This window comes from Giraffa tippelskirchi, chromosome 3 (assembly GCF_054371585.1).
Source record: "Giraffa tippelskirchi isolate mGirTip1 chromosome 3, T2T-mGirTip1v1.2.pri, whole genome shotgun sequence".
Taxonomy (NCBI): Eukaryota; Metazoa; Chordata; class Mammalia; order Artiodactyla; family Giraffidae; genus Giraffa; species Giraffa tippelskirchi.
Genome location: NC_137277.1, coordinates 10,026,889 through 10,044,351, shown reverse-complemented (window position 1 = coordinate 10,044,351; position 17,463 = coordinate 10,026,889). Strand labels below are relative to the sequence as shown.

General features: G+C 49.4%; 1 protein-coding gene across 2 annotated transcripts in view; it reads left to right on the top strand.

Moving 5' to 3' along the window:
* Positions 1-11,566, top strand: part of LOC145540694 (uncharacterized) — a 440,299-nt gene extending 428,733 nt beyond the window's left edge. Inside the window, exons 5-6 of one of the 2 annotated variants that reach the window (XM_081575733.1) lie at positions 3,424-3,463; positions 11,332-11,566. In XM_081575733.1, coding sequence (XP_081431859.1) covers positions 3,424-3,460 — 37 coding nt within the window. In that variant the 3' untranslated portion in view covers positions 3,461-3,463; positions 11,332-11,566. Of the gene's footprint in view, positions 1-3,423; positions 3,476-11,331 lie in introns of those variants that run through there. The other variant, XR_014078506.1, reaches the window with a different exon arrangement.
* The last annotated feature ends 5,897 nt before the right edge of the window (positions 11,567-17,463 follow it).

The window sequence follows — 17,463 nt, the reverse complement described above, 5'->3', positions numbered from 1 at the left end:
AAACCTTCATTACCTTGGAAATTCCGTACCCGGACAGAGGACCATGATGAACAGGAGGCTCAGCCTGAAGCACTAGGAGAATAGGCTGGACCCTCATGTGAGGCATCAGGCTCACCAGGCCCTCGGAACTGTCCCTCTGGTTCTGGGTCTTTCAAAGTACAGAGGAGATGGACATGGGCCCCAGCCTCTGAGTCTCCTGACATGGACTAAATCAGTGTAACCCCTGGATTCAAATGGTATGAAAGTGTTAGTTGCTCGGTCATGTCTGACTCTTTGAGACTCCATGGACTGTCACCCGCCAGGCTCCTCTTGTCCATGGGATTCTCCAGGCAAGAATACTGGAGTGGGTAGCCATTCCCTTCTCCAGGGGATCTTCTTGACCCAGGGATCAAACCCTGGTTCTCCTGTATTACAGGCAGATTCTTTACTGTCTGAGCCATGGGGAAGCCCCTCAAATGGCATAGGTATCAGATATTTCTCTTTGGCCAAATGAGGCCCCTGGTAACCACAAGAAACACTGGTCTTCCCTTGTGGCTCAGCTGGCAAAGAATCTGCCTGCAATGCGGGAGACCTGGGTTTGATCCCTGGATTAGGAAGATCCCCTGGAGGAGGGCATGGCTACCCACTCCAGTATCCTGGCCTGGAGAATTCCATGGACTGTAGAGTTCATGGAATATGTGCAAAGAGTGTTCACTCTTTGCAAATACACAAAGAGTCAGAATGACTGAGCGACTTGCACTTTCAAGGAGTGACTCGGGACCTTAGGACCAATGGAGGCGGGTGGGGTGAGGCTTTGACAACCCTGATCCGGGCTGATGTTCCACAGAGATTGGGAATTCCGGGCCAGCAGATTCCCTGGTGCCTAGAGGAAATCTGTGGGTTGGACACAGTGGATAAAGGAGGGTGGTCATGGAAGTTATTTAGGTGGAGGAGAGACTAGGACAGGGAGGGAGGAAGTGCCCTGTCTCACATGCTGGACCAGCCTGTGTTCTCCTGCCCTGCGGCCGCCTGCCCAAAAGAGCCGACTTCTCCTCTCCGACTCCCACAGGCTTGGCCCAGACCTGTGCTCCAGCCACTGCGTGTGTCTGCTCACTGGGGCTGGATGGATTGAATTAAATGGAACTAAATTGAATTGAACTGGGAGGAAAACTCACTTTAAGAAAAAAAAAGAAAAGAAAAGAGTCAACAATAAGAAAATCCCCCAAATCAACTGAAGGCAGCGGTTGATGCAAGTTGATTGATTCAATCCATCTCATTTTGTAATGACGCCTTCATTCGACAGTGCCTTCCAATCTCATCCAGTCACTTTGTGAGCTGCATGTGGACACGTGCCAGAATAGTCGCCTTTGCCAGTTGGCTGGGGATGGGAGGGATGCCAATCAACAAACAGTGGCTGTTGGGGGGGCCACGTCCATGATGGCCTCTTCGTTTGTGGTTCAAGTCCAGCCACACTTTGGCCCACAGCTCTCCCTGCTGTGGCTGGTATCTGTGTGTGGGGGGACGGGGGGGCGAGTGGGGAGCAGGTTTCCCATGAGATAGTGCCTTGTGATTCGCACAAACTCTTAACATGTACCAAGCAAGTTCCATGCATTAAATGTTCCCCTTCCACTTTTAATTCTTATTTCCTGCAGAGAAGGGTTCCTCTTTCCATGTATGGGCGAGGGGGAGTGCAGCACAACGGAAACCTGCTGGGGAAACCCAGTCGCCCCAGTTACTTACTGATGGTGCAGTTGCTTAACCGAAGCGCACCTCAGTATTTTCATCTGAAAAATGGGGGTGGTAGGAATGGTGTCTGCAGCTGGCACATAAAATGTGCAGAATAAGTGACAGCAGCTCCCTGTTCTTCCTGGTGATTTCTTTTCTCTTCTCTTTTTCATCTTTTTTAACACCATTCCTGGTGATATTGATGATGGTAATGACGGTGATTTTCTGCATTGTAAGAAAGAGGCCCAGTTGACTACCTTTTTATTCCAGAAGATTTTCAGTTGTTTTTAACTTGTTTATGTTAAGTTTAAAAAAAAAAAAAAAAGTACCCACACAGTGGGGAGAGGGGGATGAGGAGTGACTTCTTAATGAGTATGTGGTTTCCTTTCAGGGTGATGAAAAATTTCTAGAACCAGGTATGGTGTGTACAACAATGTGAATGTAGTTAATACCACTGAACTGTACACTTTAAAATGGTTAAAATGGTAAAATGTTATGTTACGTGTATTTTATCACATAGGTGTGCAAGATATATACATATACAATTATGCTGCTGCTGCTGAGTCGCGTCAGTCGTGTCCGACTCTGTGCGACCCCATAGACGGCAGCCCACCAGGCTCCGCCGTCCCTGGGATTCTCCAGGCAAGAACACTGGAGTGGGTTGCCATTTCCTTCTCCAGTGCATGAAAGTGAAAAGGGAAAGTGAAGTCGCTCAGTCGTGTCCGACTCTTAGCGACCCCATGGACTGCAGCCTACCAGGCTCCTCCGTCCATGGGATTTTCCAGGCAAGAGTACTGGAGTGGGGTGCCATTGCCTTCTCCATACAATTATGAAACATTACTAAAATCAATAAGGAAAATGTAAGTCCAGAGAAAACACACACATTCATGCACACACATGCACTCTTGTTTCTAATCTCCAAAGTACCCGATAAGAAAAGGGCAGGATTTAGGAGTCCAGACACACGTGTGCAGTCCCCAGGCCCCCGGGAATCAGCTTTGCAACTCTAGGCGGGTCTCTTGATCTCTCGAATCCCAGGTTTCTGGATTATACAAGGAGCTAATACCTGGCCCCTGCTACTCCACCACCAGCTCTGAGCTGCGCCTGCTGATGGAAGCTCCTGGAAGCAGCGCCTAATTCCAAACAACACACAAGAGCGGCTTCTGAAATCGTGTGTTTGCTGGGATTTAGAATTGTCTTACTTCTCTTTAAGCAGCGGCAGCAGCCCATCCACTTTTCCTTGTGTTCGCCTTTGACTGCATTTGAAATAGATTGGCGGGCCATGACCCCACACAGAGAGAGGCCCCGGGGAGGTGGGGAGCCACCGAAGGTGCCCGCAAAACCAGGTGGGGGTGGGGGAGAAGAGGAAGAGGTACCTCGGAGTTCGGGGGAAAGGGAAGAAAGAGAGAAAACACAAAGGAGTACCCCAGAGTTGCAGGGAAACATGAGTTTGGAATATCCGGATGGCAGGCCCACGGCGTTTTGTCTCCCTTTGTCTCCGCCTGTTAAATCAAACGCTGACTCCCAGCCCCGCCCGGCAGCACAGACAGCCGAGAGTTTAACCTGGGCAGGTTTCCTCGGCCTCCCAGGGAGATAACGCCTCCTTTTCCAGACTTGACTAGTCAATGAGCAAATCGCAGCTAGCAACCAGATGTACGACGGCAACACTGATTCTAATTCTCTCCCCTTTCTCTCTTTCTCTCTTTTTCTTTTTCTTAGAGTGCCCACAGTGCCTCGGGAAAAATTGGCTGAATAAAAGGTATAAAGACTCTCTTTTTACCCCCTGAATAGTTTTTGACAGATATGTGCATGTTGAACATCTTGGGAGCTGCTGACAGTGGATGCTGGGGGCTCCGGGTTTCCTATTTGCTGGAAGGCGGGGTTGGCGGGGTTGAAGTGGGGGTGGCTTATTTAGCTCTCGTCCCATGATGGGCCAGCCCAAAATATACTGGGAAGGCAGGCCTGGGGAACCAGGAGGGAGATGAGAGGACAGGAGTTTGTTTAAAGGCGACACTGCTTAACAGCTCCGAGTGGCCGGGAAAGCTGTGCTGGTTCCTTCCTGGTCCCTTCCTGGTCCCTTCCCTTCACCTCCCCTTCTCACACCCCAGTGTACTCACTCAGGTGTGCACCCCTAGACTGCATGGTCTTCAGAACCAAGGGCAGCTCGGGCTCACTGGTGGTCCAACTCCCTTCTGTGGCCTGGTCTCCTTGGGGAAGGGGCTCGGTTCCCAAAGCCAACCCCCATGGTGGAGGGGTGGGGAGCAGAGGGCACTGGACTTTTCTGAACTGAGCCCTGGGTCCTTGTGTCCTGCCCACCTGCAGGTAATCTCCTTTGTAGATTCACTTGCAGAGTTTTACTTTGGGGGAGGGGGGTAAGGTATTACAAACATAATGTGTATTTGTTGTGAACAAAATTAGAACACGCAGGTGCGCCATGCACTTGTCATCCCGGGTCCCGGGGGCTTCTCCTCCCAGGCTCCTGGGTCTTGGGCTGCAGGCGCACGAGGATGGCCAAGCCTGTCCACAGGGCGGAAACAGAAGTAGAGCTGTTGGTTGGGAGGAGTCTGAGGCCTTCCCGAGCCAAACACTGGAAATTTAGTTTGGTGGTCTTTTTTGTGTTGTTTTTGCCCCCAAGCTCATGCTTGGCTCATCGTGGACCAAATGAAGTTTGACCCGTCCGGGGAGCGTGTCCAAAAGCCATTCACCGCAGACCGCAGGAGCTGCGTGGGGAGGACAGGGTGGGCCCTGCTCACTAGTTTTCCATCAGGGGTCCTCTTCGTGTGTCCCTGGGTGTTGCACGACAGAGGCCCCAGGGAGTGACTGTCCTGCTCTGAGTGCTCGATGCGTTTCTCCGTGGGAGGGGACAGAGAAAGCGGAGTCGGCCTTGCTCCCACTCTCTCACCAGAGTGTTGTAACCACAGAGAAGGCAGCTTCACACGGCAGCCTTCTTGCCAGGCCATCTTTATAAAACTGAGTCTCATTTTATGGGCAAGCGTACAAACCAGTCTTCAGGTAATTTGTCTGTGAGACAGAGAGTCCATTTGCACTCTAAGGATGATGTAGTGATCAGCTGGCTTGATTTTTGAACACTCAGTATTTTACTCAGCTTTATCAAAGTACAATGCATACACAGTCAACTAGGTGTTTTTACAGTGTGCAGTTTTACGTTTTGACATGTTTATACCCATGACATCATTGCTACAGTCAAGACACCAAATACATCCATCACCCTCAAAACTTTCCTGGTACCCCTTTAATCTCTTCCTCTCACCTCTTCCCAGTTCCCTTTTCCTAGGCAAGCACTGATCTGCCTTCTGTTGCTATAAAATGATCTGTTTTCCCTAGAATTTTATATAAATAGAATCATGTCTTATGTCCTTTCTTTTTTGGTTTAGCCCCTTTCACCTAGCGCAATTATGTTGAGATTCATCCAGGTGGTGGTATGCATCCACAGTTCACCTTTTTTGTTGCTGCGTAGTATTCCATGTTATGAAAGCACCATGATTTGTTTATCCATTTAGTCCTTGAAGGAGATTTGAGATGTTTCCAGTCTGGGGCTATTACAAATAAAGCTGCTAGGAGTATTCATGACCAAGTCTTTGGATAGGCACGGGCTTGCTTTTCTCTGGGGTAAAATACCAAGAGTGAAATGACTGGATCCTATGGGAAGTGCATGTTTAACTTTTTAAGTAAATGCCAAACTCTTTTCCAAAGATGGTTGCACCATTTCACATTCCCACCAGCTGTGTGTGAGGATCACAGTTCTATATCCTCACCAACACTTGGTGTTACTGGTCTTTATAATTTTAACCATTCTAACAGGTGTGAAATGTGATTTGGTTGTGGTTCCCATTGCGTTGTCCTGATGACGAATGATGTTGAATATCTTTCATGTGATTATTTGACACCTGCATCTCCTTTGGTAAAGTGCCTGTTCAAATCTTTGCCTATATTTTTATTGGGTGGTTTCTTTTTTATGTTTAATTGGAAGATAATTGCTTTAAAATGTTGTGTTGGTTTCTGCGGTGCAACAACACGAATCGCCATAAGTAAACATATATCCACTCCCTCTTGAACCTTCCCCTCACCCCACCCCCCATCCCACCCCTCTAGGTTGTCACAAAGCACGCGGCTGAGCTCCCTGTGTTATAATAGCAACCTCCGACTATCTGTTTTACACACTGTAATATATATGTTTCAGTGCTACTCTTTCAACAGAGATGCAAATATAGAGAACAGACTTGTGGTTTGTTTTCTTATTGTTGAGTTTTGGGAGTTCATTATATATTCTGAATATAAGCCCTTTTTTGCACACCTGCTTTGCAAATATTTTTCTTCTCATTGGTCTGACTTTTCATTCTCTCCATAGTGTCCTCTTGAAGAGCAGACTTTTTCATTTGCATAAAGCCTAGTTTACCAATGTGTTCTTCATAGATCATGCTGTATCTAAGATTTATTTAGTGTGACCCAAAGTCACCAAGATTTTTTCCTATACTTTCTTCTAGACATTTTATAGGTTTTAGATATTCCATTAGGTCTGTGATTTATCTTGAGTTCATTTTTGTGTATAGTGGAAGGTATGGATTGAAGTTCATATTTCTGCATATGGATAGCCAATGGATTCCGTAGTGTTGTTGCTGTTGTTTAGTCACTTAGTCAAGTCTGACTCTTTGCGATCCCATGGACTGTTGGTAGCCTCCTGTGTCCGTGGAATTTCCTAGGCAAGAATACTGGAGTGGGTTGCCATTTCCTCCTCCGAGGATCTTGTCAACCCAGGGACAGAACCCACGTCTCCTGCATTGGTAGGTGGATTCTTTACCAATGAGCCAGCAGGGAAGCATAGAATTCCATATTACTTATTCAAAAAACTGTCCTTTATCTATTGAATTGTCTTCTCAGTTTGAAAAAAAAAATTAGTTGTCATATATTGTGTGGGTCCATTTCTGGACTTAGTTGCATTGACCTTGTCTACCTGAATGCCATACCATACTACCATGATAACTGTAGCTTTATATTAAGTCTGGAAATTGGGTAATGTTGGCCCTCCAACTTTGATTAGCTATTCTAGGTCCCTTACATTTAGAGTCAGCACGTGAATTGTTTTTTAATACCAACTGGGAATTTGAATGGGATTACACTGAATCTATAGATCAACTTGGAGGATCATTGAATCTTAATATTATCTCCTGACTCATAAACAAGGTATGTAAATAAACAAGGTATGTCTCCCCAGTTAACTGGGGCTCCTTTCTCTGATATGTGGTTTGTAGTTTTCAGTGTATGGGTCTTATACGTCTCTTGACAGATTTACCCCTAGGTATCGCATACTTTTTTGTTATTTTAAATGGCATTTTTCTTTCAATGTCTGATTGTTGCTAGTGTATAAAAATAAATTATGGTTTTTGATAACAATCATGTATCCTGAAACCTTGCTAAACTCACCAGTTCTAGTAGCTTTTATAGATTCAATCAGATTTTCTACATATATGATCGTGTTGTCTATGAAGAAAGACAGTTTTACTTCTACCTTTCCAATCTGGAGACCTTTTATGTCTTTTCCTTGCCTTGTTTCACCGGCTAGAATCTCTGGTAGGACACTAAACAGAAGTGGTGAAAACAACCATTCTTGTTTTATACCTTATGTTAAAAAGATAGTAAGCCTCTCATTGTTAAGTAGGATATTATCTGTAGGTTTTTCATAGGTTTCTTTCTATTTCTTGTTGTTGTTGTTCAGCCGTGTCCAACTCTGTGACCCCATGGACTGCAGCACACCAGGCTTCCCTGTCCTCCACTATCTCCTGGAGTTTGCTCACCTAGTTCCCTTCTATTGCTACTTAGTTGGAAAATTTTATCAGTTTTTTTTTATTAGAAACTGACGTTGACTTTTGTTAAATTCTTTTCCTGTGTCTATTGAAATGATCATATGCCTTTCCATTTTTAGTTTGTTAAAAAAACAACTTTAAGAACTTGGTGAATTATATTCATTCATTTTCAAAACTTAGTCCAACATAGGCTTAAGTCTATCATCTCATTATTTTTTTTCTGTCTTTTTTTTCATTTGTTCTTTATTCTCTTTTCCATCTTGTTTTGCTTTCTTTTGGATTAAGTATTTTTTTGTATCATTATTCCATTTTATTTCCATTCATGGCTTATTAGCTTTACCTCTTATTTTGTTATTTTGGTGGTTGTACTGTTTCCTCTAATCCTTTCAGATGGTTCTTCCCTCAAATGCATGTGCTGATTAGGACTCAGCTAAATACTCAGTGGGAACTCTAGAGTTCCCCAGGGTCCCCGCTCTGTCCAACTCTTTCCTTTCTGCTACCAAGTCTTGCAGCTCCAGTCAACTTGGTCTCCCCAGCTCTCAGTTCTGTCTCAACTCAGGGATGACTCCAGGCTCTACTTGGGAACCCTGCACTTTGGCCTGAAACCCCTCTGGACGGCAAGCTATGAGGGCTCCCCTTACTGGATTCCCCCCTCTCGGAGACAGATCACCGTCCTTCATCGTCTGGTGTCCAATGTCTTGAAAACCAGTCTTGGCTCAAGGCACCAGGGTGGGAGGAGGGAGAGCTCCTGAGAAGGGAGTGGGCTGGTCCAGGCACCGTGGACCTGAGAGTGAGGGGTCTGAGTAGAGGGACAAACACCATTGTCTCATTTTCCTTGAGAACAGCCCACCCCACCCCACCTCAATTCAGATGAATCTGCAGCATCAAGAACTTAGATCTTAGAAGACTGTTACAAAGGGCTCTTCACAGAATCTCTTCTTAAGAAATTTCTGATTGTAAAGAATAAGTAGGGAGGGGCAGGACAATACCGCCAAGCCTCTCTAAACCTCAGTGATGGGGAGGTCAGAAAGCCCCCTGGGGTGGGGAGGTCAGAAACCCCCCAGGGGTGAGGCAAAAGGGAACTCAGAGTCCCCCAGCAGCCCCAACTGCCTCACAGTTTAAGCATATCATAGCATATCAGGAGCAGCATCCACCTCAACCCCCACACAAGTAGCTGAGCTGGAAGGAGGACCTGTGAGAGGCTAAAGCCATTCACTCCTCCAAGTCACAGTCCCCACACCCTCTCCGTGAGCCAGGCACAGCCAGAGCTGCACTCTTAACCCTTTATCTGTGCACAGCATCCCCCAGCCTATGAGGGGCTCACACAGCTGTCAACTCATACAACACGTTATCCCCATCTTACAGATGAGGAAACTGAGGCTTAGGTTGGATAAATGGTTTGCTCAGGTGCATGCTGCCCAGGCTTCTTTTCATGCTGAGAATTTCCCTTGAGCAAAGTTGATGATCCTTATAAGAGAGTGTAGGTTTCTTGGGCTTGGGTTTCTGAGCCCCTGCCCAGCCATGCCTCCACCTGCCACACCAAAGGAGCTAACTGACCAGCATGGGACACAGAGGACTAGACCCTATCAGGCCAACCGGGGCTCTCCTGACCTTTGACAGAGCATTTCCATTGTCAGGGTTGTCGGCAGACTAGCTTCATGGGACTGCAAGCTTTCTGACTCACTGTAGAACTTTTTTCCAGGAATATCAGCTGTCAGGAGTTCTTTGACATATATGCACATGTGTTTGCATTAGTGCATCACTTAGGCCGTCATCGTAGGGGGAAAAAGGTGGGGGAATGTCTGATATGTTGATCACGAACGGTTCACCCAATCCCATGGCTGTTTCTAACTCTAAGGCTGCACTGTACGTTGAGTCCCCTACATACGTGCCTTCAAATTGTGAACTTTCAAAAACTCGAGCGTGCCCCTTTCAATGCTAGCTATTGTACTATACTTCTATACTTTTCAAGGTACTGTACAGTAAGATTTAAAATGTTTATTTTTTGTGTTTGTTTTTTACGAATTATTTGTGTACCTGTTATAGTACGGTCCTATGTAGCCGACTGTGTTAGTTCGATACCTAGGCTAACTTTGCTGGACTTAATGAACAAATTGGATTTACAAACGTGCTCTTGGAATGGAACTCTTTCCTATATAGGGAGCTTACTGTACCAGCAACGTGGGCACCGCTTGCCAGAAAATTAGCTCCCAAACCGTCAAGCTCTATGTCTCAGGGACTGACGAGGGTCCCCAATGCCTCCCTTGGTTTTCAGGCTGTATCCAGCTGGGTAGCTTTGTGCTGCCCGTGAAAGAAGCAGTACATGAAACATTCGAGATGGGATTAGAGGACAACAGAAAGAAGAGCCTATGTGTGCCCATCCATGTTTGTGCAAAAGTATAAAAACCCCGAGTTTGTGTTTTCCCAAGAGTATTAATTACAGTTGGAGAGGAGGCTTGTCCGGGCGTGTTCCGCTTGGGCAGAGTAATTTATCATCCGGTTTCAAGGAACGGAAGGCGGGTCACGGTGCAGAGAGCAAGACACACATCTCTCTCTCTCTCAGATTTCACAGCTGCCTCACCTGCCCCGGGGTGGACGGCTTTGCCCAAGGCACGTGCCAGAGGGAGCACGGAGAGCTTGCAGGCAGCAGGCTGGGAGAGGAGGGAGACTGTGAGGCCTTGACACCATCTGCCTGAGACAGAGCACATCATGGGGAAGGCCTGTGAGGGTGGCTTGAAAGGAAAAACAGTGCGGTCTCTCGTGGATGTCTGCCTCTGATGGGGGCGACAGGCAGAAAGACATGGGCACCAGCCAGCCTGGCTGCCCACCCTGAATCCCTTCTGATCTTACAGGCCTTCCCTCAAGGCCAACAGAAGGGCTGGGGGTCTCTGGGATCCACTAGGGAGGTCCACGAAGAAGGTGGGTTTTATTCTTATCTGTGACTGAAAAGCAGGACATCCAGGTTCACCACTTAGTATAGGTCCCTCACCATGCAACAGCTATAAATCAGTCTCTCCCTGGCCTTGGTGAGGTGCTCAGAAAGGCAAAACCAACCCAGAGGACTGGGCCGTCCTCCCTCTGCCCCTGGGTCCCTCCACCCTCTCCTGAGCACTAGGGTCACCCCCTGTGTCCCCTGAGCTGCTCAGGCTCTCCTAGATCACTTTGCTTTTGTCCTTTCCACCATCACATGCGTGCTTCTGCCTCTCGCTGCTGCAGGCAGATGCTGGACACCTGAGCCCCAAGTGACCACACACTCGCTTTCAGCAACAAGAGTTTTTTCTGTAAAGTTATAAAGTATATAATAATGAGTACTGGCCCTAAGTCCACTCTCCTGCCCACCCTTCCCCTTGCACCACAGCCAGCAAACACTGAGCAGGGCCTGCTCCTGCCCAGAATCCTTCTGGGAAGGCCCTGGGCAGCCCCAGTGATCTGGTCCAGGATGGTGCCATCGGCACCTACTGTGTGCCAAGGGCTGTGCTAGGTGCTCAGGATGCCACCCTGAACCAACCAGATTGATACCCAAGCAAATAATCACCCCCTCCTGGTGGTGGGCAGGGGTGGAGGGCAGATGCACTTCCAGCCAGTCTAAGGGAATAAAGGGAAAGCCACTCAGAGGCAGAGGCCCAACTTGCCTCCAAGGATGTGCTTTCACTTGCTGCTCTGCTCTCGGGGCTTCTGTTCTTTGTCTGCCGGAACTAGCCTTCCAGGACTTGGCCCACAGAACCGGGGGTCTCAAGCAAGCTAGCAAGGAATCTCCAGGCTTCTTTGCTGGGTGTCCAGCCTGCTGACTCTCTGGTACTTGCAGATGCGTTGGAGAGAAGGAGAGAAGGACAGGAAATATAGAAATGAGGATGGAGCAGAGCAAGACGGGGTTGGAGGAGCGTCCACAGCAGCTTCTGTGCAGGCCAGGCCGAGAGGTCACCACCCAGAAGACTGAGGGTCCCTGAGGCTGGCCAGGCCCCAGAGACCCCTGAACAACTTGCTGATGTGGAATTTTTCCTTCTCCAGTTTTGTGATGAATAAATTCACTTGCTTCCCCACCCCCAGTTTTCACACCTGCTTCTCTCTTCATTCTTATACCTGCAAATTCCCTTGATCGAATTTATAATGATGATCATTTATCAAGCACCACCTGTGTGCTAGTTCCTTCACCTTGGTGATTTCTAAACCTCATAAGCATCCAGGAAAGTACATGATGCTATCCCATTTTGCCAAAAAGGAAACTGAGGCTCAGAAAGGTTAAGTAACTTTCTCAAAGCCACACCGCAAGTCAGCAGCTGAGCTGAAATTAGCCCCAGTCTGAGTGATGTTGGATCCAGGCTCCTTCCTGCCCCAGCAGATTGACTCTCAAGAGGTGCCTGGTGCCTTCAAAGACACCGCATGTTCTTTTGATCAAGGGTAGAAGGATAAGACCGCTTATGGAGCCAAGAAGCCATCCCCACTCCGCTATGGGTGTTGGCTCTGAAGAAATCCTCAGGATGAGTGGAGATGATCTTAAGGTCTCCCTCCTTCAACACCTCCTAACCCTAAAACCCTAACCCTAACCCATCCCTCCCCCTTTTTAAGCACTGGGCTCAGGGGTTTTAATGATGATACTTTTAAAGCCTAAGTTGGACCTTGTAACTTGCTCCTCCTCAGCTCAAATCCTCTCAGGATTGCTGGTTCTTTTAAAGAAAAGCCAAAATCATCAGAACACCTTCCCATGTAAGACCTCATGAGATCTGGCCCCATCATCTCTCTGACCACCTTTTCCATTAGCTCCCCTTCAGTCTCCTTACTCCAGTCCAATGGGCCACTTTGACTGTTCTCTGAATAGCCAGACACGTCCCATGACAGCCTTTTCCTGGGCTACTCCATCTGCTGGAACATGCCTCCCCAAAAGCCTCAGGGCTCCTTCCTTTGGCTCCTCCAGGTTGACCTGAACATCACCTCTTCAGTTAGGCCCACCCTGCCCCTGCCTTCTCTCTCTCTCTCTTTTTTTTTTTTTTTTGGCTGTGCGGGTCTTCATTATGGCCCTCCAGCTCTTCATCGCACTGTGCAGACCCCTCCATTTGCGGCACACGGGCTTAGTTCCTCCTCGGCATGTGGGATCTTAGCTTCCCAACCAGGAAATCGAACTTGAGTCCCCTGCATTGGAGGGTGGATGCTTAACTGCTGGACCACCAAGGAAGTCCCCGTGTCATCTTCTAATTGGAGACTGGATAGCGGTACAGTTGGGTGCATTCAGACTTGCCTGAATGATTATCTCCGAAGAGCGCTGGCTCCTGGGGTGTCCCTAGTGGTATGCCACAAGGCTCTGCTCTCAACCCTAGCCTAGTCGGGGTTTTTATCAGTGATTTATGTAAGTGTACAATAGGCACGATGATCAGATCCTGGTTTGTCTGAAACTAAGAAGAATAACTGATACTGCCCAGGACCATAGATGAAACTGAACTAAATTCAATAAGAATAAATGTAAAATATTGCTGTTGGGCCCAAAAATGCTAAGTTGATGAATGTCAGAGAAGGAAGGGGCAAGGGTTTTAAGTGATGGTCAGTTCAGTTCAGTTCATTCACTCAGTCGTGTCTGACTCTTTGCGACCCCATGAATCGCAGCACGCCAGGCCTCCCTGTCCACCACCAACTACCGGAGTCTACCCAAACCCATGTCCATCGAGTCAGTGATACCATCCAACCATCTCATCCTCTGTCGTCCCCTTCTCCTCCTGCCCCCAATCCTTCCCAGCATTAGGGTCTTTTCCAATGAGTCAACTCTTCGCATGAGGTGGCCAAAGTATTGGAGTTTCAGCTTCAACATCAGTCCTTCCAATGAACACCCAGGACTGATCTCCTTTAGGGTGGACTGGTTGGATCTCCTTGCAGTCCAAGGGACTCTCAAGAGTCTTTTCCAACACCACAGTTCAAAAGCATCAGTTCTTCGGTGCTCAGCTTTCTTCACCGTCCAACTCTCACATCCATATATGACCACTGGAAAAACCAAAGTGATGGTCAGTTCAGTACAATTAGGGGGCTTGTCTTGTCTATCCAGGCTGCTGTAACAGAATGCCACAGACCGGGCAGCTTATTAAGAAAAGATATTTACTGCTAACAGTTCTGGGAGCTGGAGTCCAAGATCAGGGTGCCAGCAGGGTCAGGTCCTGGTCAGGGCCCTCTCTTGGGTTGCGAATTGCTGTTTTCTATTTTCTTACTGTGTCCTCACATGGGAAGCAGAAGCAGGAAGTAGTCAGGACACTAATCCCATCACAGGGGCCCCACCATCATGACCTCATCTGACACTATTCACCTCCCAAAGGCCCCACCTCCTAATACCATCTCACTGGGGTCAGAGATTCAACATAAGAATTTTCCAGGGGAGGGGGAAACAAAAACATTTAGTCCGTAATAGTGATGAAATAGTGACAAATAATGACAAAATAGCTTATCCAGACTGGGGACACTGTTACCTGTAAACCAAGAATGTCCCAGACAAGCTGGAGGGTGCGGTCACTCTGAGTAGAAGCCTCAAAAGCTCATGTTATTTGGATTGCATGAGTGAAGGCACATTCCCAGATTATGGAAAGGGGAAATTGGTTGGAGCCTCCCTGGACCCTTGGGTTCACTTTGAAGTCATCACTATGATGGTTCATGGGACATCCCAAGAGAAACAGCCATAAGGACTAGGACTGTTCAGCCAGTGGAGGAAGATTGGGCAGCCAGACTGTCTATCTTGAAGTATCCGAGGGCTGGGCTGCTCAAGGAAAAGGTGGTTTTCTCCATGTGGTCTTAGATCCACTGAAATCAGAAGGAGGAGTCCAGAGGGCAGGTTTAAGGGCGGTCTAAAGGGAGAACTGTCAAAGGATGACAGCTGGCCAGTGATGGATGAGTCCCTTCCCATCCTTGGAGGCTGCAGGGGAGTCTCATCTATTGGAAGGGGAGGACCAGGTGTTCTGAATGGGGGGCAGTGCTGAGTGGCCACCACATGTTAACTGTTCGGGAAGGAGACTCTGCCAGCACCTCTTTAAATCAGGACACATGGAGAGCCCCCCAGGTGTGACGGCATGTGAGGGGTCAGGTGTGAGTTCAAACCTGCCTTCCCTGTGCACCTCATCTTTCTCTTGCTCCTCTTGCCCCTGAAGTAGTTTCCCCTTCCCAAGCCCCTCTCCTGCTGCTGAATTATTGAAAGTGTTGTTTGCTTTATCACTGTGCTGGAGGAGGACTGCCGCAGAGCAGCTGAGCTTGGATTGTGTGGACAGCAGCCCTTAGAATCTGCTCCTCAGCCCCACTCGGTGGGGGCAGCTGCTCCCAGCCCCCTCCTCCTTCTCCCTTCACCATCTCTCACTCGTAACTGCTGCCGTTCTGACCAGAGGATGCAGCATCCTTTCCACGTCTCATGCCACTGGCTGGGAGGGCTGTGGATTGAGTCTGTGGCGGAAGTCACCACCCAGCCCAGGTGGACAGCCAAGTCTCTATGCTGGAGCCCTGGGATGTCCCCCTGCGACCGACCAACTGAAGGCCTCCGGGGTGCACGTGGGTGGACATGGCCTGCCGACTGGGGGCCACTCTGATGCGTATGACACCTTGGTATGTTTGTGGGAGCAGAGTCATCATGTGTGCAGGGTGGAACCTGTGTTTGAGTATGTGTGTGCGTGCAGAAATTCATGCAGCTGTGTTGTAGGCTCCTGCACTGCCATGTGTGTGCACTCAGGCATGCATTTTTTTAGCAGACACCCTAGAGCTTAATTTGACACAGGCCCTGCCTGCGAGACATTGCTATCTGAGCCAGTCTTCCTAGAGAAGGTGTTGTTGTGGCCACCCCAGAGCACAGAGGATGCCAGGAGACAGGCGACTTATTCAGGAGCAGGGCAGGCGGCATGGCAGGTCCCCAGGGGATAGAGAGGAATGCAAGAAATGGCAAGCTCCCAAAATGCTCAAGATGGGGAGTGCAGACCTTCCACCTGCATCCCAGAGGTGCAATGTGAAGTTTGCTGGCGCCCCAGACCCTCCAGACCTGAGCTCATTGTCTGGGCAATGGTGACCCAGATCATGGAGGAAACTGCTTCTTCTCTCCATGAGGGCTTGCCCCCACCCTCGCCTTCCCTAAAGGGCAGCCCAGCCATGCTCTGCAGCCCCCTTTGTAGGTATCTGCTGTATGCCCAGCCCCACAATGGCTGCCCCCCCTTACAACAGGTGTGGCCGAGCCCCTGACCTCTAGGAGCTGCCCATCTCCCAAGGCAGAGACGGTAAGTCAGAGTAAAGGGCAAGGCCACTTGACCAGGCTGGAAGCCACAGAAAGTAAGGACGGGGGTTCCTGACCACCTGTGGTGGACACTGTGGTCCCCATGAGCTTTCTGAACCCAAAGCCTGGCTCCACAGGGCCCTCTGGACACATTCAAACGAAATGTGATCAGGTGCCAGCTCTGAGCACCATGTCGACAGGTGTGGGCACTCATCACCTCAGTAAGGACCCAGAGGAGGATGGCCAGGGACCTGGGGTGGGCATAGGGGCCTTCTGAAAAGCAACAGGGCACCAGACCCTTCCTCAAGCTGCAGGGAGGCAGGGAGACCCACATCTACTCTGATGTCCCGTTTCTCCATCACTCATCTTCAGGTGGTACAAGGGTACAGGCCTTTTATGCATCTCGCTTGATCACTGATCATTTGGTCAGTCTTATCAGATCACTGAAACAGCCTAGGAGCAGGGCTGGAGTTGTCACCTCAGTTAGAATTGAGGAAATTGAGGCTCAAAGCATGGCTGTGACTGGCAGAGCTGGGTTTACAAATCCTTGGGCCTCCGAAGCCTCCAGCCATGTTTGTTCACTGGCTTGGGCTGGCTTATAAGTGCTTGCACCCCTAGGGGGCCCTGGAGCTCATTAGACCTGCTGGAAATCAGGCAGGGGGTTCCTGGGGCATCAGGCCTTCTCTGAATGTCTTTTCCATCCTCCGGTGTTTGTGGCTTGTGAAGGGGCTTGCGACACAGTTATAGAGTGTTCAACAACAGCACACAGGCACCCCTGCCCTCTGAGCCCTTTGCCCTGCACCACCACACGTCCCCGCACCCATCAGCATCCTTGCCAGCCCCAGAGGTGTAAAGCCTGACATCACTACTTCCGTCCTGGTGCCTCTTTTGAGCTCGTCCCACCTGGGAGTCACAGGCTACCCAGAGTACCCAGCCAGAGGCTCCCAGCCCCCAAGCCCCACCTCCTCCTTCTCCATCCAGCCTTCCTCCCTACTCAGCCACGCCCCCTTCGGGGGAGATGATGGGGTGTGGATAGGGTGGTCCCCACTGAGGCCAGTCAGGAACCTCCCAGTGCCCCCGCACTCCCACAGCTGGCCTTAATGGGGTGAGAGGGAATCCTTCTAGCATGAGCAGGCCAAAAGCCTCGCTATGGGCAAGGGAAGAGCTGGACTATCAGAGATGGTCCCCGTCCTTTCCCAGTCTGAAGATACCAGCCTGGCCCAAGGGCAACAGGAAGCTTACCACCTACTACCCCTTACCAATGCATAGGACCCTCATCCCCTAATCCCGCCTCCGGGCCTCAGTTTTCCCCATTGGAAGAAACCTTAAGGATCATGGGAAGAATGGCTTCCTTTCTTCTCTTTCTTTTGTCCAGTCAAAGAGGGGGCGATGGCCTGGGGGGAATCTGGTCTTCAGGCCGACAGATGGATCGACCTCCCACCTGGCTGGGTCCCTAGGTAGCTTGTTACCCCTGGGCAGCCCTGGCCTGAGGCAATGGTCAGGGAGGCCAACCCGCTCTGGGCAGGGCTGAGCAGGAATCCAGAAGCCTGGATGCTCTACAGGGATGGGTGTCCAGCAGCACAGAGGCTCATGGGGAGAGCAGCTCAGAAGACGATGAAGCAGGCCAGGTGTGGGGCAGACACACACACGTGGGGTCCCTGGCACCCCCACCCTCTGCCAGCCCCTGCATGGCACTCAACTTCTGGCCTGGCGGCAGCAATG